The sequence below is a fragment of the Ochlerotatus camptorhynchus genome, unplaced genomic scaffold, assembly GCF_037179485.1.
Source record: "Ochlerotatus camptorhynchus isolate MF236.1 unplaced genomic scaffold, CSIRO-AGI_Acam_v1.1 ptg000130l, whole genome shotgun sequence".
NCBI lineage: Eukaryota > Metazoa > Arthropoda > Insecta > Diptera > Culicidae > Ochlerotatus > Ochlerotatus camptorhynchus.
In genome coordinates, this window is record NW_027040620.1 from 2,882,850 (window position 1) to 2,906,087 (window position 23,238).

The window sequence follows — 23,238 nt, forward strand, 5'->3', positions numbered from 1 at the left end:
CACATTTACTTTAATCTATTTAAGATAATCATAGGTCAAAAATTAACCAACGTACAGTTTGAAATGATGGGTACATGATTGTTACTTCGGTCATTCGGAGTGCCTAGCATGATTGGTGCACCTTTTTTAAAGGCGGGCCAATCTAAAGTTAGGTACTTTGCCCTGAAATCTGTGAAAGGGAATCTAGCATCATGTAGAACAAAACGTCCAATGTAACACTCATTAATTTTGTCGTTGAGAAAAATCGTCCAATGCACAATGTCCGATGCACAACTTGAAGTAGTAGATTTTGTACAACTTGTTTGTACAAGTGAAGTTCTAAGAATTTTTCTAAACTTCCATAAAGTTTCTGAAGACGTATGAAGTTCCATGATATTCTATAACATTTCCTAAACTTTTACGTAGTTTCCCAACATTCTAGAGAGTTTCCTGAAGTAAAATGACGTTCTCTTAGCTCTTACCTTCTACGCACTGCCATTGACTTCTAAGAAGGTCCCTGTACTCAGCTTTATAAATCGGAAATAGTGTACACTAGACTGATGCAAAATTTGAAATTTTCGCTCCACAGTGCTCAAATGTTTCCAAATTGGTCCCTGATTAGCATCCCAAAATTTGAACTCATTTAGTTTAAAATTGACTAGGCACAAACCATTTCAAGTTTATATGGGAATTACTATGGAGAAACCATAATTTCAGTTCATATCTATCTCAAAATTCACCAGTTCACTCTACTTTAGAAAATGATAGCTGAGCTTGTTGAAAATTTTTTCAGCTACAACTTTGTTGAAAACCACTTTTCGATCAAATGTAAGGAACAAAAATTATTAATGATTCAAGTCACTGATGTCTTATGATTATGCTCAATCAACTGTTCAACAGGCAACATTGGTGTTTATGGCGCGTAGAATAGAGGACAAAAATCATGGCTACTATGTCACACTGCAGAATATAGTGTTGCCCACAATACAGTTGCTTAATCTTGCCATAAGATTATCAATCTCTTAAAAAATTAATAACTATTTAATTTGACGTTTGGCTGAAAAATGATCTTCTGCAAAGTTGTAGCTGATAAAAATTCCCATAAGAATAGCAAGAAAATTTGTTAACAGTACAATATTTAAAAAGGCTAGAAGACAATGAACAAAAAGTTTTGTTTTCCCATAGTAATTTCCATGTAAACTTCAAATGGTTTGTGCCAGGTCAGTTTCTTATAAAATGAGTTTACACTTTTGGAGGCTAATCAGGACCCAATTTGGCACCGTTTGAGCACTGTGGAGCGAAAATTTCAAATTTTGCATCAGTCTAGTGTACACCTTTCCCCACACGCAAATTTTAAATGTAGAAGTGTGACATGTGAAGATATTACCATATATACCTATAGTTTGTCTTCTCAGCTAGATCCAGCCCAACATCTTCTTTGCGCCTATGAGGAAGGTTCTAAAAACTGTCTCTGAATCCTGATGAAAGTTGATGTTCGAATACGTATAGAGAAATAAAGATTAGTAAATTTGCTTTCAACTCAACCTTAATTCGACAGTGAGCATGCATAAGGGCCTATACGCGATGATCGATTCTCTTCGTCGATTTTCTCTTTTTGTTAATAACTCGCTAGATTTAACGTTTCTCGATGCGTTTGCTGTTGCTTTTGATAGCCAATACAACCTGTTACTACTCTGCATTGAACAAATTCTAGAAAATTGTTTCGCCTAGCTGTAGCAATGCAAAGAGAAAATCGATGAAGAGAATCGATCATCGCGTATTCGCCCTTATGAATGCTCACTGTCGAATTGCTTATCTTTGGCATTGACGTAGCTCAATACTTTACCGCTGCAGCAGCAATTGGTTGATTTAAATGGAAATTACTAATCTTTCTGCCTATGAAGTTTATAAATAGTCCCCGATTCCAACTAAAAAAAAAACACGTACAGAATCCATAGCTTAGCAAACGTGATCAAAATTAATTCAACTGCGCAGATTATCGTTTAACTCTTTTAATTCAACGTTTCGTTTTCATTTAGTTTGCTATGAGCAGCTCTCAGCTGCACAGAAATGTACAATAATCGCCTGGGCGCATTAACGGTACAGATAGTCGGCATTAATGTTCGACGCAATTTCCGATTCCCACTTGTCGCCGTTGCACAGCAGCTTTTCCTTGTTGTACAGCAGCTCCTCGTGCGTTTCGGTCGAGAACTCAAAGTTAGGCCCCTCGACGATGGCATCGACCGGACAGGCTTCCTACAAGTGAAATAATGATGTTAAACACTGTTTTCGGAGCACAGAAAAACCACCAGCTTACCTGACAAAATCCACAGTAGATGCACTTGGTCATATCAATATCGTACCGGGTCGTCCTTCTGCTTCCATCGGCTCGCTCTTCCGCCTCGATGGTGATGGCTTGCGCCGGGCAGATTGCCTCGCACAATTTGCAGGCAATGCACCGTTCCTCGCCACTGGGATAACGACGCAGGGCATGCTCACCGCGGAACCGCGGGCTCAACGGTCCCTTCTCGAACGGATAGTTGATGGTGGCCGGCTCCTTGAAAATGTGCGCCAACGTGACGGCGGCACCACGAAACAGTTCCGTCCAGAAAATGGTCTGCGCGGCACGGTCCGTTATGTCGGTCATCTCCATGCTCTGTTCAGCATTATTTACATAATAGAACTCCTGGGGTTTGATGCTGGTTGCCTTCGCAGCACTGGTGTACGAACGGCCGGCCATCGTCATCGCCGGACGGATGATGCGGTTGGCTGTGGGGTTATTTACAATTTAGCGTACGGTTCCGAAAACAACAACCAAACTACTTACTCTGCTTGGCCAGGGAGAAAATCTTCACGGCCGACATATTCAGATCGGATTATGCAGACGGAAAATATGGAAAAATCGACTTTTTCTGCTGTTCTGCACCACCAGCAATCTTTTCGCAAAAAATCCGGATGAATTTGACAGATCTTTGTTATTACGTAAGTTTGGTAGCACCCAGTGACAGCCTCGGCATAGGGTTGCCATCACACGATTTTCGCTGGTAGCGATGGGATGGGACATTAAAATCGACAATGAGCGTTCATAAGAGCCAATGTCACAAACGTAAACAAACTGAGTTATAGACCTTTTTGACGTTTAATCATCTAGCACGCATGGATGAATGGACGGTTTGTTTTCCCACTAATCTGTTTCCCTCTTGCTCGCACTCGTTCGCTTTAAATGGTACAGTAGTGTGCGCCGATTAAACGTCAAAAAGCTCTATTGCCGCGATGTGCGGTAGAAGAGGTGAGGAGAAAGGAAACTAGTGGATTCTTTCGTTCTCGCGTCTTCTTATGCAGCAACAGACGTGACGTCACGTCTGCTGTTGCATAAGAACACCGTCAGAATGAAAGAGTCCACTAGTTTCCTTTCTCCTCACCTCTTATACCGCACATCGCTATTGCCGAGGTTATTGCTACCACGTTATACACGGTAACCAGCGTTAACACATTAATGTGTAAAATTTCACACATTTCGTGAAAAAAGGGGGCTACTCATAAAATGTGTTAACTTCGTTTACACATTTATGTGTAAACCCAGCAAACGTCAATAGAAGTGTATTTTTTACACATTTTTCAAGAACGGTTTTTACAGCAAAATGTGTAAAAAGTAATCATTTCTAGAACTTAAATATAATGTGTGCGCATGGTTTTTTTTATTAACTTTGGAATTTTCTTATTTGTGTCAATGATAAAATAAAGATTGCTCGAATACAATAATATTTTATTAAAAAAAAATGCCATCAACAAAAATAAGTAGCAGCACCAGTGGTGTAGTGGTAAGCGTGATTACCTCTCACCCCCGCAGGCCTGGATTCAATCCCAGTCGACGCTGCCGGGATGTTCTGAGGCATAACATCTCTGATCGTGCCGAGGATCACGCCTTCTTTCGGAAGGGAAGTGAATCCCTAATAAAAATTGTATGGTTAATTTGCTTAACGACGTGTTCTGGGTATCATCCAAACCATTTATGGAATAGTTCAATGATTTGGGTTATCGTTCGTTTATGGTTATTTTTTATTAGGGAAGCCATTGGTCCCGGTTCATGAGTTGATGGGTCGATATGTAGGCACCGACAAACCGACATGAACCCGACCAACCATTTCGTTAATTTTCTTTAATTTTCCATACATCGATCTTCAAAGCCATTCATAAGAAAATCGAAAGCGATCGTCACCATTTCATGAATAATTGTGAAGATGCTAAAAGTCTAATCGTGAATCGTTTATAGAGATCTTTCTTAAAATATTGCTACCAATCGTTACCAATGTTAAAATATCGATTGTGTTGCCAGATCAAAGTATCGATTTCTGTTGTAAAATGCGCCCCTACGTGTCACTTTGTATGGGAGCGAGCTGTCAGTTTGTCTGTTTAGTGTCAAATAGTGAAGTTATTATTTTGCTTTAAATCTTGATTTAAAAATCAAGATGAAAGTGTGAGGGTTCGAAAAAAATATCACTGTGCTCAGAAAACGAAGCTCTTTCAGATGATATATAAAAACCGATATATTTTTAAGAATTAAAGAACCCAATTATGAGATCACATGAAAGTTATGTGAAATTCTAATGGATATTTTCCATCGGAAATGTGATTTATTTTTTGAGTGTAGAAAAAATACGCCCTCCAGTTAGTGTCAAAATCCACAATGAAGGATACATTTATTCAAGATATTATTAATATTTATATTTTTTATTTTTTTATTTCAATATAAATTAAAGAACTCAGTTCACTGGACTAGCCCATAGAGGTAACTCTAAGACCACTGGGTCCCGAAGAAAATCATTATTATTTTTGGCTCACTCAGTACCAGAACAACGGTCCCAAGCAGTCCCAAGCTATTTCGCTCACCCCTGCATGTTCTGCATGAATCCACACACCCCTGATGTTATCTGTCAAACTTTCATAGCGAATCAAAACAAACATAGTGTAGTAATAGAATTTCAACTAGAATAGGGTACGTTAATCGTTTGCTTGGGACCAATAGGCTACTAAAGTGGTGAGCCAATTTAAAATCGTTAGTTTCGTATTGATTGTTGACTAGCCCCTCGTTCCGAAACCTTTGAAGATGTTTGTAAAATCGCATTGTTTTGACGTTTCGCCCCACTCCCGCACACAAACAAAGGCAAATCCGGTCAGCCAGTGCAAGAGTCAAGAGATCCTGTCGTGCTACACTCTAGAAAGGAACGTAATTTCCCCCGCAGTCGTTCAGTCACATTGATTATTCGCCCCTTAGCCGCCCATATATACTACACAGGAACAACACCAGTTTGTTCTTCGATCGGTTCGCGTGCGTGTGTTTTGTCTTCTGTGCTTTTATTACCTACTCCCCATATTCTTCGGTTCTTCCGACAACTCAATGCATCCGCTTCTAGTGCAGAATTTCGCCAGTAAGTTCAGTGTACTGAAGCACCTCGGACGATCAACAGCAGCAGTTCAAAGGTTCTCATTCCACACGTCTAAAATGGTTCAGATTAAGGTAAGTGCCATTTTCCATTAGTCTTATCAGCAATATTCAAATCATTCTATACTTCCGACCATTACATAATCCTTGATGTGTGCGAGGAGATGTGTTTGTTTTGCGGTGATAAAAATACCTACCTACAAGGTTTATTCAGCGCAATGACGTCCGAACATGGTAGCGGCGACGAACTTGAAAAAAAAAATGCCCAATGGACACCGGGAAACTAATAATACAAACCGACACAGTTCTGGATGTGCGTTGTGTAATAACAAACAACAAAAAGTACTTGAGAAACAGAAATCATTACCAAACAAACGTTTTTCAAGAGGACAGTATTCCATCCGCCGCTGAGGATGAGTAGGTTTCCGATCCCATCATTTTGTTTTGTGCCGCTATGTATGCATCCATTAATTATGCAAATTTTCCTGCCCTCGCCGTCAGTTCCCTGACATGCTTTTGTTAATACACTGGCTAATACGTGGAATATTGGGTGATGTTTGTGGGATTGTTAAAGTTGTAAAACCACCCTTCCCAGTGCTTTTTTTTGTGCCGTCATATGAGGAAGTGGATTAAAGTGGTGTCCTCTTGGAGGGAGTGCGGGTGTGCCTGTACCTGTGCAAACCTATCCTTTTTTTTTTGATATTTACATTATATTATCCTCGCCTCAAGGGAGCTATAATAATTATGCGTTTCATCAAGTCTGGTTTATTCGATTCCAAAAAAGCTCATCCTGTCGAGTTTATTTACGGCGCTTTCGGATCAAATGCTCAGGTCGGATATTCACACCATGGAAAATTTAAACATGTTTTTGGTTGAATACAGTTGATACAGTTGTCATTCTTGCATTTATCGCAAGGATCTGACCCTAATTGTAGGGTCCCGCCTTTTATACCCTTCGGAGTGTTGGAACACCGTCAGTCAAAAACGGATTTCATCCAAACAAAATCAAGCAATAATATAATAACATCGATAATGCCCATGCATCAGAATCCTAGTCTTAGCTAAAGAGACTGAATTGGGTAAAGAGGCGACACCTTATCCATTTGACAGGTCTCCTGCTCGATTGGAATAAGTTTTCCTATGACTTTGACAGATAATCGATTGTTTCAATTTTGACGTGTCGTCTCTTTATAAATTCAGGCTCTTTAGTCTTAGCCACTTCAAACTAGAGAACAGCGAATAAAAGGTTAGGAATCACAGCTGAAAAATAACTACCTAGCTCATTTTGTCCTTGTTTCAAGATCATCCTCGGTGGACAAAGCCGAGTCTTATCACTATCAACAAGGCATAAAAAGTTTAATTTATATTTTTCATCAACAGGCTTAAAGCAGCGCCAATTCTGGTTTGAAAAAGCAAAACATCAGTGTGGTGGCATTGAAAATGTTGATTATTGACAAACACACATATTTTTTTATTTGTCAACATCAACAGGCTCGATATGGTCCCAATGATGGTTTAATTTAAAATGAAAATTCAAGTCATAAGTTAAAACTACAGAACGTTAAAACATAAACATTGACGATTTACATTTCTAGAAAAGAATGAAGAGAAACGTCTCCGAAGTGTTTGTCGTGGCAGGTGAAAATCGAATGAACTGATGAAATCCGGTTGAATACTCGCTGCAGTCCGCCTATTGCACCATTGATTGCATAGTTTGTCCGACGTAGTGGCATTACCAGCATAACATTGTTACTAAGCAACGATGTAATTTCACGATTATTATCCACGTCCCGATTACTACCCTTTTTATATACAGGGAACATATCAAGAACAACATGTGAAAAGGGCATACAAGCTTTTTGTAAACAAACCTTATTATGCCCTTTTATCGCTACCCATATGACACCCACGCAAACCATCAACATCATCCGGTATAGCAAACTTTCCCCTTCCCGATGATGTTGTTGGTTTGCGTGGGCAATCCTCGTTTAGGCCTACAAAGGTTTGTTTACAAAAAGCTTGTATGCCGTTTTCACATGTGGCTCTTGATATGCGAAAATTTCCATTTTGATGGAAAAAATACCACACGGGATGGACAATCGGAACAGATGTTGTAGCGGTGACAGTAAGTTAGCGATATGCTTCTTCAGAAAGACTGAAGGAACACCATCAGGTTCAGGTTTGGAAGCAGGCTTTAGTTTTAGTGCGGCAGTCGCTATCACTTCGGCGTTGACAACCCAGAGCTTGACCGGAAAATGGAACGTTGCTTGCTGCTAGGGTCACGTATTCGTTGTTTAAGCTCTCATCAAACAAGACACTTGCAAGCTTGCTGGAGAACAAGCGGCAGACATCCTGTGGAGTGGAAGCGACTTCGCCGTTCAATATCATGGATGAAGGTAGACCGGACTCTAGCGCTGCTCCTTCACGTACTTCCAGAAAGATTTCGGGTGCGACTTGAATTTCCTTTGAATTCCTCGCAGATGATGCAAGTAGCATCGACGTAGGCTGACTCACTTGAACTGATAACACTAGTTTACAGCATTTTTGAACTCGGTAAGGTGATGATCATTTCCAATGCAAAATCCTACGCTGAATTCAATGCCGTGGTCAGAAAAAATTAAAGTAGAGCCATTTTTGAGATATACAAAAATTTTGATTTTTTGAATTTTGGACAAAAGTACGATTACTAAAATGTCAATATCTTTGAAACTAGTGCACAAATTTTAAATCTTTTTTTTTATGAAAATGAAGCTAAATAAAAATGCTATCGTTCACTAGAATATTATGTCTTAATTAAAAATTCAATTTTGAAGTCATTTAAAAATTTACAGCATTTTTTTTTATTTTTCCTGCGAATTTTCCATAAAATCTTGTTTTAATCAACATTTTTAATGGGATAAAAAGATTCAAAAAATCATTCCATAATTTATTCTTAAAGTCCATTCAAAACTGGAGAAAATGAGCCTTTAATGGATGAAATCGGTTGGAAATTGTCGAAGTTATGAGCATTTTTGTAAAACACTTAAAAATGTTGCTGAAATACAACAGCTTTAGAGTTCCTTTTCTAGGTGTCGTTGTAAGCATCCAAATCGCATGTAAAGTTTTCATGGGAGATTCTTTTCTCTACATATCAATTTGATTAAGGCATATCAGGATTTAAAACCGAGTTGATACAAAAGAAATTTATTTAGGTTTTATTAAAAATGATTGAGAATCGAATGACTTTGTCTTCGATCTTTTGAACTTGTTTCTCGAATCAGAAACCAACAATAGTCACCCATCATTGCTTCATCCCAAAACCCTTGGTAACGACGTTCCATCATCTTCATTTGTTGGTGAAAACGTTCGCCGTGCTCATCACTCTCGTCACCAAGATTTTCCGGGAAAAAATCCATGTGAGAATGTAGGAAATGTATCTTCAAAGACATATTCACACCTGTGTTCAGTGAAATAAAAGGATTTGAAATTAATTATATGTAACAAACACAATATTTTCTCATAATTTTTGAGCAATTCATCGACGGCTTCCTCATAATCTGGGCTTCTGAAATTTCCTAAAAAAGTTGTGACAACACGCTGGAACGATTTCCACGCTTCTTCCTCATCTGGTGTCAAAACTGTATTGAATGCGGAATCATTGAGCAGTTTTTTGATCTGTGGGCCAACAAATACACCTTCCTTTATCTTTGCGTCAGATAAATTTGGAAATACTGATTTCAAGTACTGGAATGCCGGCCCTTCTTTTTGAGACGCTTTGACGAAATTTTTGAATAGCCCAAGTTTTATATGCAGTGGTGGAAGTATTATGCGTTCTTTTACCACAAGAGGATCATTTTTAACGTTGTCTTTACCAATTGTGAAATTATCCCGTTTTGGCCAATCTTTTCGGACGTAGTGTTCCTTACGAGCTCGACTGTCCCATTTACACAAAAAACACATATATTTTGTGTATCCCTGTTGCAATCCAGTCAACATGGCAACCACTTTAAGATCGGAACAAATTTTCCAATTGTGTTGATTGTAATTTATCAAATTGAGCAATAGAGCCATTGATTCATACGTTTCCTTCATATTAACGGCATGAGCTAATGGAATAGAAGGTTTCTCATTCCCTTGATGCAGTAAAACGGCTTTCAAGCTCAACTTGCTGCTATCGATGAATAAACGCCATTCAGCTGGATCATATCGCTCACCAAATTGAAGTCGTCACGGCAAAAACATGCCTTGTCCTTTGTAGAATAATATTTGTCAAATTTCTTGTGACGATTCCTGTGATAAGAAATTTTGACCTCCTTGCTCAGCATGTTGTGTTCTTTCAAGCGTGATGCCAGCAATTCGGATTTCTCCTTCGATAAGTCGAGATCTCGCACCAAATCATTAAATTCGGATTGTGTAAACAGTGTTGGGTTTCTTTCCAATTCCACCTCGAAGTCTTCCTCGCATTCCTCCTTGAATTTCTCCTCACTTTTTGTAACGGTCGATTCAACAGAGGGCGCTCGTTTCCGCTTTGGATAAACAGGATACGGGACCGAACTTAAATGTGGAACAGGTTTTGTCATAGAAGCCACTTGTGGATACTCAACTGTTTTGTGACGTCCTTGTTGCTTAACTTTTGTCAAGCAGAAATAACAATCCTTTGCATGACAAAACGGTCGACGCCATATGGTGGGCATGTCAAAGGACAAATAGCGACTGACAGATAACAAATAAGTGAGTTAGTAAGTAAGACATTAACACTTATCAAAAATAGATGAAGTAAGATAATGTCGATCAGGAAAGAACAAATATGAAAGTTATTCAAAAAATCAATTTACCTTGCGCCTGACATCCACCTAGCCAAGCACGTTTTGCACGAACTACATAATACTTTTGGAATCCACGGTTCGTCAAAGTCTCCAGGATCAATTTTAAAATAAAGCCTGTATGCAGTTTGCAACGAAGCAGTGAAATTGACCGATTTTGTAAATATATAGTTGCCACACGCGTAACAAAACTTTTGAGGATCATTTTTACACTTGAATTCACGTTTTGTCGTATACATCGTTAAGCAATGTTAAAGAAAGAAAGCTGTCAAATTGAGTTGGTTGCGTTAAGTTCTCGCCGAGCGGTCTCACAAACACTAGCGTAAATTATATTGTTGAAAATATCCCATTTAATTTTGCGTGACAGCTGGTAGTGTTAGTGAAATGCACCGTATGCGTACACGTCCGCAGAAAGGCTAACTGGAAGTGGTGCATGAACCTAGGAGCGGGACAACGGCCAATCTAGGAACATTCGATTTCCATTATTTTACAAAAAATTTCATAACTTCGACAATTTCCAACCGATTTCATCCATTAAAGGCTCATTTTCTCCAGTTTTTAATGGACTTTAAGAATAAGTTATGAAATGATTTTTTGAATCTTTTTATCCCATTAAAAATGTTGATTAAAACAAGATTTTTATTAAAAATTCGCAGGAAAAATAAAAAAAAATGCTGTAAATTTTTAAATGACTCCAAAATTTTTAATTAAGACATAATATTCTAGTGAACGATAGCAAATTTATTTAGCTTCATTTTCATAAAAAAAATTGGTGCACTAATTCCAAAGATATTGACATTTTAGTAATCGTACTTTTGTCCAAAATTCAAAAAATCAAATATTTTGTATATCTCAAAAATGGCTCTACTTTAATTTTTTCTGACCACGGCATTGAATTCAGCGTAGGATTTTGCATTAGAAACGTTGGTCAACCACTAAAGTTCACACTTTTTATGTTGTTTTGTAAACTAGTGTAATTGAGCTTAACGTAGTGAATTTCTTCAACGTGGCTCTCTTGGTCGGCAGGGCTACGATGATCGGCTTTTCGGAAATTGTAAGACACCGAGGATGTTTTCGAAACCCGGAATCGTCAACAGTAATAACTAATGGAGGAGAGTATCTTTCTTTACGAATGGAGAAGGAGCTGAAGAGATGAACGGAACCGTATTCTGAGTGCTTACGAAACAGAGGTCTAAGCTACGATTGTTCTCGTTACCGACAGAATTGATTTGAGATAACGTCGCAGCGCTATACTGCCCATAATCGCATATCAGCCCCATATGGATAGGAAATTAAGCAAAGCAAACTTTTGACTAAAAAACCAGTATTTTTTAGCATGAAAGCTAGCGATCTGCTTTTTATGATTAAAACCATGCTTAATATGATAAACATTGCTATCACTATGAGATTATATGTGTTTAATTGGAAGTAGGAATAACTTTTCGGTCATCAAAACAAAACTTTATTGGGTGATGGAAGCAATTTTCATCCGCTGCGTCAATTTTAAAGAAAATTAGACATATTTCGCGAATTTACCAGACTTTATTAATCAAGTTCAGCATCAAGCTTCATTCACAAATGGAGTTTTTATAATCGTTTACTCTAAATTGGTTAAGGGTGATTGGATCAATTTTATTGGCATCCGTTATCGCATGTAGAGTAGATTTTGAAAAAAAAGATCTTTAGAAGTGGGAGAACAGCCTTTGAAGATTTCCCCTAACGAACTCTACGCCGAAATAACACGTTGCTGAAGAGTGCCATCATCAAGTCTCAGTATGAGAAGGTGGAGGAATCGGTTAGGCACATAGATATCACCGAATGGATGTCGATCGCGATGGTTCTATACCGCTCCAGGATTACAGGGAACTGCGAAAGAGACGAACTTCATCACACTATCATACAACAACGAGTAGTGAAAAGGAATTGTATCCCAGCAACCCCACGATGGACAAAGAGCGGATGCAATTAACAAAACCTACACATCATATATGATCACTATAAACATTGAATTGGAGATTTTATGCCTCAGACGAAGGGCGCCGTAACATGACGGAAGATGCGAACAAAAATAAGTTTAGTTCTTTTCGAGGGAAAAAATAAATAAATATTAGATCTCCAGTGTTTACACATTGAGGATGAATGTTAGTCCCAAACAAAAGGGGTATTCAACTCTGCACACCTTAATCTATGCCAAAAGATTTAGCAGTGCCGAAAGCTGTTCCAAGCGTTGTGCCGATCGTTCAATGTCCCATGAGTTTGACAACCCTAAAGATAGACTTTTGTCGAGGGGGGCGACTCTATCTACGATGCAAGAAAACATGTGTTTTGCCGTGGTTAGCTGCACGCACGCTGAGTAGATAGAAAGAAGATTGATGACAATTCTGAAGATTTCCTGCACAAATATGATGCGCGATGCAAGTAGATTCGAGAAATGAAAGAAGTTTTTTTGAAGATTTATTCGCTAGTGTGAGATTTGTTGAGCATCTAGAATTGAGATTTAGATGGGTCGCCCCCCCTCGAATTTTGTGTTTGTGTTAACATGTTCAATTTCTCTAATTCATGGCCCTGGTTCATGGCAAATATTAAGTTTCTTTCTCATTAGAAAGAGAGCGGATTGGGCAGTTAAAGAGGAATTGGAAGCAATTTAGCCTATACAACCCGTCCACAAGAAACCTGTGCAGAAGCGAAGGTGTAGCCTGATTGGTGGTGGACGAAATTTTCACCAGCTCGCCAGTAGAATCAACAATCAATACGAAACTATCGATTTTAAATTGGCTCACTACTTGACTGGCCTATTGGTCCCAAGCAAATCGATTAACGTACCCCATTCTAGTCGAAATTCTAGTACTACACGATTTTTGTTTTGATTTGCCATGGAAGTTTGACAGATAAAATGAGGGGCTCGTGGATTTTCCTATGTTTCGAAGGATGCATCGAATAGCTTGGGACCGAAGATAGTACCAGAGCTGAGCCAAAAAGTTGAGCTCTTTTTTTCGGGACCTACAAGCAACAATCAATACGAAACTAACGATTTTAAATTGGCTCACTACTTGACTAGCCTATTGGTCCCAAGCAAATCGACTAACGTACCCCATGCTAGTATAAATTCCAGTACTACACTATGTTTGTTTTGATTCGGTATGAAAGTTTGACAGATAAAATGAGGGGTTAGTAGATTTTCGTATGTTTCGAGGGGTGAATCGATTAGCTTGGGACCGAAAAGAGTACCAGAGCTGAGCCAAAAAGTTGAGCTCGTTTCTTCGGGACCTTCTGGTCTTAGAGTTACCTCTATGGTTCAATCCCGCCCTAGAAACAACATCCTAGAAACAGTTCTGATCGACTTAAAAGTACGTGACATCGAAGACATCATTCAAACCTATCGTATCGCTGATGTCTCATACGACCACCCAATTACCACGTTTAAGGTTCAATTTACTTTGATGCATTTTCGAAAAATTCAAAAGCAGTTTTTTTCGACGCATTCTTTCAGATTGCTAAAAGCTCGCGTCATTTTGTGTAGAATAGCAAAAGGAATCGAATAGTGCGAGCATTTTGCAATCTGGACTAATGCGTCGAAAAAAACTGCTCTTGAATTTTTCGAAAAAGCATCAAAGTAAATTGAACCTTAAGCCTACAAAGTTCACGATCCTTTGCAGTAGTGAAACGGTGCAACCTTCCACAATGTAACACCAATCAAAACCAATAGCCACCAATCAAAAGCCAGTGAAACCCATCAAATGTCCCCCCACTTCATATCTGTCATACTCTGGAAATGGTGGGCGATCCAAAAAAAGCTTCGCATGTGCAGTTCAACCGTTTAACTGCAGGCAGTACCCTGTGGTTGTTGTTGTTCATCTGTACGCCCATGGGATCTTGCCGAACAACAAATTACTTATGTCGTTTTCGTTTTTGCGGTGTAGCTACACCGGTGCTACACCGCAAAAACGAAAACGACATTAGTGTCGTCATGCGGGATCTACTGACCCCACCGAAACCTCCTTTGCCGTGGATCAAAATTTCGAGTTGAGCACGGCCTTATAATTGACTGATTGGCAGAAAACCCATTGCACCTATAGTCGCTATATTCATAGTCTGGCGGATAGAATTTCGATCTATCATAAAGCGGAACCAATTCAATATATTTTAGACCAACAATTGATAAGGTACTATCAACTTTTATAAACAAAATGTTGATTATTCTTTCCTCGCCAATTACCGGCACCATCGGATAGGGGAAACTTTCTCCAACCTGAAGATGGTGTTAGTTTGCGTAGGCGAGCCTTGAGTCACGAGAAAAGTGTTTCCGAAGTTTTGTTCGCAATAGCTGATGTGCTCATTTCTGTTGTTGGTCGTGAAAAAAATGTAAAAGAAAACAAAAACACTCCGCTGCTAGCAGAATATTGTCGTCGTTCAGAGAATTTTTGTCCATTCAGTTAGCCGATCGCATTCCGCACCGTATCGTCGTATTGGACGGTCTTACAGGCATTTAATCAACCGTTGCTAGAGGAAACCCATTTTGACCGTCTTGACTGTCGTATCGACCCTTTTTACTGACCATGGTATGGAAGAACTCTGTTGGAGTGAGGCCCGAATAGAAGCTATTCTGGGCGAAACCTCGAGCCGCTGGGATTTTCGCTACGAATTGGATGAGATAAACTTTGTTGGTTCTGAAAAGAAAAGATATTCAAGTGGCAAAACGTCAACAATCGACAGCGATACCGTTTTATATTATACTAGATATTATATTATTTGTATCCTATTTCTCAACGTGTGTTCTAAAGAGCCGGATAGTGTGCCATGCTGTGTTTCGGCACAGTGTGCAGAGTTGATTACCCCTTGCCCAAACATCATTCTGTTGGTAATTGCAGCTGATCTGAAAATAACAGAGCAGCCACCGTGGGCGGTCAATCATGCTCATGCTCATCAAAACTTTCGACATAATGAAAATTTGCTCTTGACATGTTCGTCTCAGACAGCATTGTCACTGACAATTGACATGGTTTGCCTTTCTACCCAAAATTTGAGTTCTTTTTACATAATATTGAGTTCAGCCTCTCACTTGCACTCTTTATTTTTGTCAAAAAATGAACATGGAGATTCGACCCGTCGATATGGTAACTTTTGAGTAAATTACATGTTCTCAAATTTACGTGAATTAAACTTAATTTTGACTAGAATATACGTAAGAGTAACTATTTTTGCTGTTATTAAATGGAAACTATGTGCGATTTACTCAAATTTGGGTTATTGGGCTGAATCCCGGAATTGAACTTAATTCTGGATCAACAATAGAAAAGTGCTCATCAGCATTTGTAAACAAACCGTTCCAAAGCCCATTCCTCACAAATCGAAGACCGCCCACACAAAGCAACACCATCATCGTGTTGGTGGAAGTTTCCCCTATCCTATGATGGTGTTGGTTTGCGTGGGTGGCCTTCGCTTTGTGAGTAACGGGGCTTTGGAACGGTTTGTTTACAAATGCTGATGGGTCCCTTTTCTATTGCTGATCCAGAATTTTGGGTAGTTTTTCATCGTGTTGACGATGACTGCTAGCTCAAATGAGTGACCAAAGCAGAATTCTGGAGTCCTTTTTGATTTGGTCGTATGTAACATTTTTGCCAATTAGAGAGACCGAGGGGGACGACTCTATCTACGCTGCAGGAAAGATTGTGTTGTGCTGTGACTAGCTGCTCGCACAGCTGAGTAGATAAAAAGAAGATTGACGGTTCTGAAGATTTCCTGCAAAAAGATGATGCGCGATGCAAGTATTTAGATTTAGATGTGTCGCCCCCCTCGAGAGAGACGGGGTGTTTTGTTTTGGTGATCAAAAAATTGTTTTTATTTTCAATGAGATTAATAATTCTTTCAAAATTCCCATTAAAGCCAAGTATACAGATCGAAGCGAAACGAAATTTGAAGCACGCGAAAAATCATGAAATTTTGCTAGCGAAAAAGGTTTTGAAAAAATGTGTGTGGAACATTTTCAGTTTCCTTTTTTCGCAGTTTACAGTTCATGTGAAACGAAATCGATCAGTTTACACCTCCGGTGAAGTGAAAATCTGACAGATACGCTCTCCCGAAACGTCAACTTTTCGCTTAGCTGCTGCTCTTTTTGCGTGCGCTGCATGCGCGAAAAAAAAATAAACGTAAGCGAAAAAGATACGATCCACAAAATTAGATTTCGCTGGTTCGTATCTGTTTACAGTTCAAAGCGAAGCGAAATATTTGCCAATTGCGTTTTTCACGCAGGTGAAAAATGTAGTATTTTGTATGAGATTTTCGCTTCGCTTCGATCTCTATACAGGCCTTAACCAACATCTCAGGAGTGTTGCTATCAGCTGAGTAAGGTATTGATTGTGTTCCTGTTGAAAAACAAACGTTTTTTTGACCAATCAATATTATACGACCTTTTACATGCCGTACTTTTTATATTCGACCGTGCACTTTTTAGCGGTTTAAAAATGTATTATTAGGAGTAATGACTCACGAAAAGCGTAGTTACCATTTTATAGACCACCCACAACCGTTTTACATTGAATATTTACAAAATTTGGAAAAAAACAACAGGTCTTATGTAACAGTGCTTACGCTTCTGTCAAATTTGTTGCATACGACGATTGACACCCCCATAGAAGTCAGGTGTCGTATGTAACATTGAGCTATGTTTGGTCAGTTGGCACACACATAGTTTTTTGACGATAAAATGAAACAGAAATGAGGTAGCGAACCCAAATTTTGCCTCTAGGAAGAGTAAGCATAGTAGTGTCTGTTAGCATTAAAATGCCACTCAATACAGCGAAATACCTCGTACTCACTGGCTGGAAAGCGTTCGAGACTCTAGTCTAGCCATGTCTCGATTAATACAATTTTATAGTGTAGCAACGGTTCGATACAGCTAACAGGTACCCGTGAACGTTCAAAATTCATTCCGCCTATGATGTTTTGGTAGTATATGATGATATCCTGTTTTTGGCGTATATCCGTGCTAGGCGGAGTTGTTTAAACTCGGTTCTTCTGCTTTTTTGTTTTGTGCGGATTTTGGATTTTTTTGTTCTTCAAAATACTTATTAATTCCTATCGGAATTGAAACTTCTTCAAACTAGCTTAAACTTCTTCTTTTTTAGCTATATTATGATTTAGATTCTCTTGGAATTATTATCCATAGTTCGTTGCATTTTTTTTTTTTTTTTATTCTTTATTTAAGAGAAGAATAGTTCGTTGCAGCTCCCCGCAGAATTTTGTAGTTTCAGGAGTGTAGCCATATAAGTTAAGTTTGCATCGTGGTTGAATTCATTTTGAATCCCCTTGGAATGCTCCTTGAATTCCCTTCTGAATTGCTTTTGAGTTACCTTGAATACTTCTCATAATCCCCATACTCTATTCAGATCTACCTTAGAATTCATCTATAGTGGTTCGCAGTCGTTCACCTTATAATTTTCTTGAAATACTTCTCAAAATTACCTGAAATTTCTATTAATCAAATTCCATTGAAAGTCTCCCCAGAATTCCTTTATAATCATCCCTACAATTCCACTCAAAACTCATTTGGCATTCTCATCATAATTATCTATCCAATGCTTCGGAGTGTCAGAATCCTAAAATCTGAAATCTTTAAAATGCGCCAGTCTAACATCTCACAAAGATCAACGCCCATATTCCTGTTTTCTTTCGAACCGTATTTTCCATACAAAAAAACTTTTTTTTGTACGGAAAATACGGTTCGAACGAAAACAAGAATATGGGTGCAAGAATGTGAAAAAAATTACCTAGCCTCAATTTCGGACTTCATAAAATTATCTAAATTGTTGTCATTTATGAAACAAGAAATTATCAATATTCTGGAAATCAACTTTGATTCTCACTAGAGGGAGGAGAGTTTCTGCATTTAAAATAACCATTTTTCAGTAAAACCGGGAAAAATATGTTGGACCACCGGGAATTAGTTTCCCTAAATTCAGTGGCCTAGTACCTACATACAAAAATACAAATGCTCAACAGCAACGTGTCAAACGTTCTGGCAAAAGATTTCTGACTTTGATGAAAGGATTTCGGCTCTGCATAATTTAAAATCAAAATCAATAAACGCAAAATGTATTTCAAGAATATTTAGGATAATGAAGATTATTTTGCTGTCTTAATCATAAGTTTCGGTAGGAATGTTGTGGTTGCAATACGATCAAAATGATGAATCCAGTCGAGGCGAATCGGTTACTTCTTAGCCTTGCCTCGTTTTTTCTTACCGGATCGTCCAGCTGGTTTCCCAGTGGTTTTGGAGTCTCCCACGGTCGAACCAAACTGCTGATCTTCGACCAATGTTTGGTTCTGCTTCTGCTTCGTTTCTGCCTTCGATGGGTTGACGACAGTCTTTGATGGCACTTCCTGTTTGGATTTGGACTTCGGCTGTACTGTTGGCTGGTCATCACCTGTCGGCTTCCGAGCTTGCTGCATGGTGTTGAAAATTCCTCTCAGCACCTGAATCTCGCGGTCCTTTTCCTTGATGATCAGTTCCAAGTCGGTGAACTTTTGCAGCAGACCTTCCACGGATTTAGAGTTTACTACAGTTTTGTCGTTGTTTTTCATCATCATTTCCAAATCGGCAAGCTTCTGCATCAAAACATCAACGGATTTGACCTTTGCTTCCTCGTATGCCTTCTTGGCAGCGTCGTAGGAAATGTTTCTATCAATCTTAATCCTGGCGATTGTGTTTTCGACGACGTATTTCGGACACTTCCGGCTTGAGATAGGGTGTTCGTCAGACTCGCACTTCTTGCAGTAGGGTTTGGTCGGACAGATCTTCCCTATCACCGTGTCATGAGGGCCGGAGCATGTACCGCACATTGGGTCGCAGGAACAATTTGGCTTTATATGCCAGAATTGCCAGCATTTGTAGCACTGGATGAGCTCTGGGTAGTAAGGACTGGTTTTAACTCGCAAATAAGCGAAAAATACATATTCTGGAGCAGTTTGTCCGGAGCAGGACAGAACGATACTCGGTGTTTCCTCCTGTAAGCCATCTTCGGATTTTCTGGTTATTTTCCGAACGCCGATAACACCTTGGGCAGCCACTTCTTCCAAAAGAACCTCCTCCGTTAGATCCATCAGCTCACGGCACTTTACTACGCAACGGGTCACATTATTGTCCAGATGTTCCGTAACTATGACTGGGGTGCCATCGGTTAGTTTGTCCATCTGCAGCAATGCTTTGACCTGCTCGGGGTTGCTCACCTTTAAAGTATAGCGAGCTCCCCCGTTGTCGGGAAAACCACCCTCAATTTTCCCCGCAATTTGCTCGACTGATTTACGGATCAGAAAGGGGTTCTTTGGCAGCGATACGTTTTCAGCATGTTCCAACCTTAGCACCACCAGCTTTGTTTTGCCAGGAATGTTGTTGTTGCTGCCATTTTTTCCGGGAACTTCAACCGACGCCATTGTTCACTAAATAGATTTTCGGAACGAAATAGAACGATTAACTGTGCTGCAATTGCCGATTTCGTGAGGCTAATTAATTATAAATTACTAACCAATGAACGCCGAAGCAGGAGGCGGAATAGGTTCCGGCTAGTGGTTTGTATTCACTACACGTGGAACAAGATTGGTTTTATAATCGTCGAGGCGCCGTTTTTTGCATATAAACACTGAATTACGCTTCCGAATATCTTCAGGGTGGTTGGACGGATTCACTACGAACACGTCTTCTGGAACAGTAAACGCCGGAAAGAAATCCGGTCAAGCCAAGAACGTTTGTTTACACTGTCTAAAGAAACCAGAAAAGCGACCTGCACGGTATCTCACAACAACTCAAAATTGTGCCGAACATGCTCATTTATCTTTTGAGTAAACGGTGTTCTCGCGCAGACTGCGTTAATCCCACCCTGCAATATTTTCAGCTGTTTAATTTTTTGTTTTTGTTTGTTTTTAAACAAAAAATTAAATTTCGTACTCCGGATTCCTAGAAAATCGTTTCTGGAAGCTATTCATATATATTTGAATTCATTTCCACCCCTTTTTGTGCTGTAATTCCGCCGTACCGACACGGGTCGCATTTTGCTTACTGCATGGCTTTTACTCAGTTTGAAATTTCTCGTTTACTCACTTTTTGACAATCCTTATAAAAAAATTACCATAAACGTATGATAACCCAAAAGAATGAACTATTCCACAAATGGTTTGGATGATACCCAGAACACGTCGTTAAGCAAATTAACCATAGCATTTTTAAACTCGATACATCAGACGAAAGTGAGTATGATAGACTCATCTTGTGAGTAAGCTGAAGTAAGCGTGTGTATTGGCAGCGACGCCGGGCGTGTCGTCTACAATGCTGCAATAAATTTTTATAAGTTCGATGATTTCAGTGCCAACATTTCAAAGGGGCGTAATTGCTTTTGTAAACAATGACTTTAACCGTCAATTTCTCGCGAATGAAATCTTACCTCTCCAAAATAACAATGCTAGCTGGTAGAGGAAACATTCCTCTACCTGCTGGTGTCATTATTTTTCATGAGTGAGCTTTTATTCGCGAAAAATCGACGGCTAAAGCCATTGTTTACAAATGCAATTACGCCCCTTTGAAATGTTGGCACTGATTTTTCATTTATCAGGATCACATAAAATATTCACGGCGAATGAGAACGACTCAAATTTGAGTTTAGTTCACTCATAATCGCCAAAAGTGCAGGAACTCAGCGATGAGTTAATTTGCCTCATGTTTTCCCAGGTTTTTCCAGGATTTTCCAGGGAAAAATTCCCGAATTTGAGAAAAGTAAAGATTGGATTCACTCAGTCTATTGGTACTACTCCGAGACAGAATAAAATTTTCGTCAATTTCCTCATTTTCCGGCAGATTTTTTAGGTTTTCCACAGAAAACCATGGGACAAATTTTACTCATCGCTGAGTTCCTGCACTTTTGGCGATTATGAGTGAACTAAACTCAAATTTGAGTCGTTCTCATTCGCCGTGTAAATTAGGGCTACAAATTTTCCAGTTTACCACATTTTTTTCAAGTTTACTTATATAGAATCGATAAAAAAAAGTCGAAAGATGGTCAAAAGGCAAAGAATGTGGAACGGAAAGATGGTCAATAGGGACTAAAGGACTAAAGATCGAATGGACAAAAATCCAAAACCTTTAGTTAGAATGTACGTCTTCCTATGAATGAAATATTGAATAGAAGTAGCTCGAGCTCGTATTACTTCATTCAAAATTAATGTTCTGACAAGTCATCTAAAAACCAAATGTTAAAGAACGAATAGAGGTCAAAGAAGGGAAACAGTATAAAATTCCATTTAATTGTTGAAAATAGATTAATAGTATAAAAAATCAGTTTCAGAATATATAAGGTAAATGACGGCTTCGGCAATACATTATTCTATTATAATAAAAACAAAAATCCCCATACCTACATCTGCTTTTGGCTACATCCTTTCGACATTTTGTTCAAATTGTTTTCCCTTTAGACCTTTTGTCTTTCGACTTTTTATCTGTCGACCTTTTCTAATTTCATCCTTTTATCTGTCGATATTTTGTTCTAATGACCGTTTGTCCATTCATCCTTTTGTTCATTAGTGCCAGCCCATTAGTACTGTGTATTATATAGAGAGCCCAAACGTGGTAATAATAGCATATTAAAAGTAATGTTGGTGAACTCTCGAAAAAATAAACATATTACAATGTTATAACTATGTAATCTGAACAAGACACAAGATAATATTAGCCAAACCAGGATAAAGTTTGTGAATGACATTGTTGAACATGCTACATATTCTATGACGTATTAACTAACCTTCACGGCTAAACTGCCGGTATCATCAGCATGACTTGCACACTTTGCTAGATAGTTGCATATATGACTAACGTTCCATTACCGAACCATTCAATATGAGTTAGCCATGAAATGTCTCCCCCTTTCCAGCGTTGAATAATTAATATCCTACACACCTGCTGAAACGAACGATAAATAACTTATATCCTGACCCTTCTATTTTGTTCTCCCAACAGGAAGGCGACAAAGTCCCATCGATCGATCTGTTCGAGGATTCCCCGGCCAACAAGGTCAACATTGCCGATCTGTGCGCCGGAAAGAAGGTGGTTCTGTTTGCCGTTCCCGGAGCCTTCACACCCGGCTGCTCCAAGACTCATCTGCCAGGCTACGTCGACAGGGCCGATGCCATTAAATCGTCCGGAGTAAACGAAATAGTGTGCATCTCGGTAAACGACCCGTTCGTTATGTCCGCCTGGGGCAAGCAGCACAGCACTGCCGGCAAGGTACGTATGCTAGCCGACCCGGCTGCCGTTTTCACCAAACAGCTGGAACTGGGCGCTGATTTACCACCACTGGGTGGGCTACGTTCCAAGCGCTATTCGATGGTGCTGGAAGATGGCGTCATCAAGACACTGAATGTTGAACCCGATGGTACCGGTCTGTCTTGCTCGTTGGCAGACAAGATCAAGGTCTAAAGCCTCCTGGACGGATCACATACAAAGGATAAAATTTATCGCCAAAAAGCGTCGTTTGAATGTGTCATACCAATGCACCGTGTTAGAGCACAATCCAATTGAAGAAACAATATCTGCATGTGATCCAGAACACTGCTGCACCAATAAAAATCGTTAAATCTCCCGTCTTTAATAAGACACACCCCAATACAATATATCTAAGCGGATCAATTACTAAGAACTAAATTTATCGTTAAAATAAAACTATTGGAGAAATACTTTAAAATGTATGCTTAAACAGGAGTATGAAAATATCCTGTATTCAAATTCGATACCTACTGAGGACATACGGAAGCTTTTGCTTGGAACAGTTTCTTCTTGTTATTCAAAGAACGTCTCATCACAAAAACAAAAACGATTTTGATATCGAAAATTCGTGGTCGGGCGTTTGCAAAAAATTAAATCCAATAAGTGTTACTTTTGTAGGTCCCCTTGAAGAAAATAAACCTGATTACTACAGTTACAAGGCAGTCACATTCATTGGAAAGAAATCATCCGTTTTCATACTCAGTGAACTT

At 39.1% G+C, this 23,238-nt stretch overlaps 3 protein-coding genes across 3 annotated transcripts; 1 reads left to right on the forward strand and 2 right to left on the reverse strand.

Annotated features, from left to right (window-relative positions):
• Positions 1–1,975: 1,975 nt before the first annotated feature.
• ND-23 (NADH dehydrogenase (ubiquinone) 23 kDa subunit) lies at positions 1,976–2,945 on the reverse strand. Its single transcript, XM_065220667.1, has 3 exons — positions 2,807–2,945; positions 2,297–2,748; positions 1,976–2,235 (listed from the first exon to the last, which is right to left on the reverse strand). The coding sequence occupies exons 1-3, from the start codon at positions 2,841–2,843 to the stop codon at positions 2,074–2,076; spliced, it is 651 nt and encodes a 216-aa protein (XP_065076739.1). The 5' UTR covers positions 2,844–2,945; the 3' UTR covers positions 1,976–2,073.
• Positions 2,946–5,220: 2,275 nt separating this feature from the next.
• Prx5 (Peroxiredoxin 5) lies at positions 5,221–22,719 on the forward strand. Its single transcript, XM_065220669.1, has 2 exons — positions 5,221–5,497; positions 22,223–22,719. Exons 1-2 carry the CDS (start codon positions 5,378–5,380, stop codon positions 22,679–22,681), a joined length of 579 nt encoding a protein of 192 aa, XP_065076741.1. The 5' UTR covers positions 5,221–5,377; the 3' UTR covers positions 22,682–22,719.
• On the reverse strand, positions 18,263–19,983 carry LOC135700168 (uncharacterized). The gene is made up of 2 exons (XM_065220588.1): positions 19,746–19,983; positions 18,263–19,659 (listed from the first exon to the last, which is right to left on the reverse strand). The coding sequence occupies exon 2, from the start codon at positions 19,651–19,653 to the stop codon at positions 18,433–18,435; it is 1,221 nt and encodes a 406-aa protein (XP_065076660.1). The 5' UTR covers positions 19,654–19,659; positions 19,746–19,983; the 3' UTR covers positions 18,263–18,432.
• Positions 22,720–23,238: the final 519 nt, after the last annotated feature.

Bases quoted from the DNA above. Each gene is read 5' to 3' on its own strand.
- LOC135700168 (XM_065220588.1), bottom strand. From the start codon at position 19,653: ATGGCGTCGGTTGAAGTTCCCGGAAAAAATGGCAGCAACAACAACATT.
- ND-23 (XM_065220667.1), bottom strand. From the start codon at position 2,843: ATGTCGGCCGTGAAGATTTTCTCCCTGGCCAAGCAGA. The intron at 2,749-2,806 runs GTAAGTAGTTTG...ATAACCCCACAG, and splicing joins TTTCTCCCTGGCCAAGCAGA to CCAACCGCATCATCCGTCCG. The intron at 2,236-2,296 runs GTAAGCTGGTGG...TTTCACTTGTAG, and splicing joins TCTACTGTGGATTTTGTCAG to GAAGCCTGTCCGGTCGATGC.
- Prx5 (XM_065220669.1), top strand. From the start codon at position 5,378: ATGCATCCGCTTCTAGTGCAGAATTTCGCCAGTAAGTTCAGTGTACTG. The intron at 5,498-22,222 runs GTAAGTGCCATT...TTCTCCCAACAG, and splicing joins CTAAAATGGTTCAGATTAAG to GAAGGCGACAAAGTCCCATC.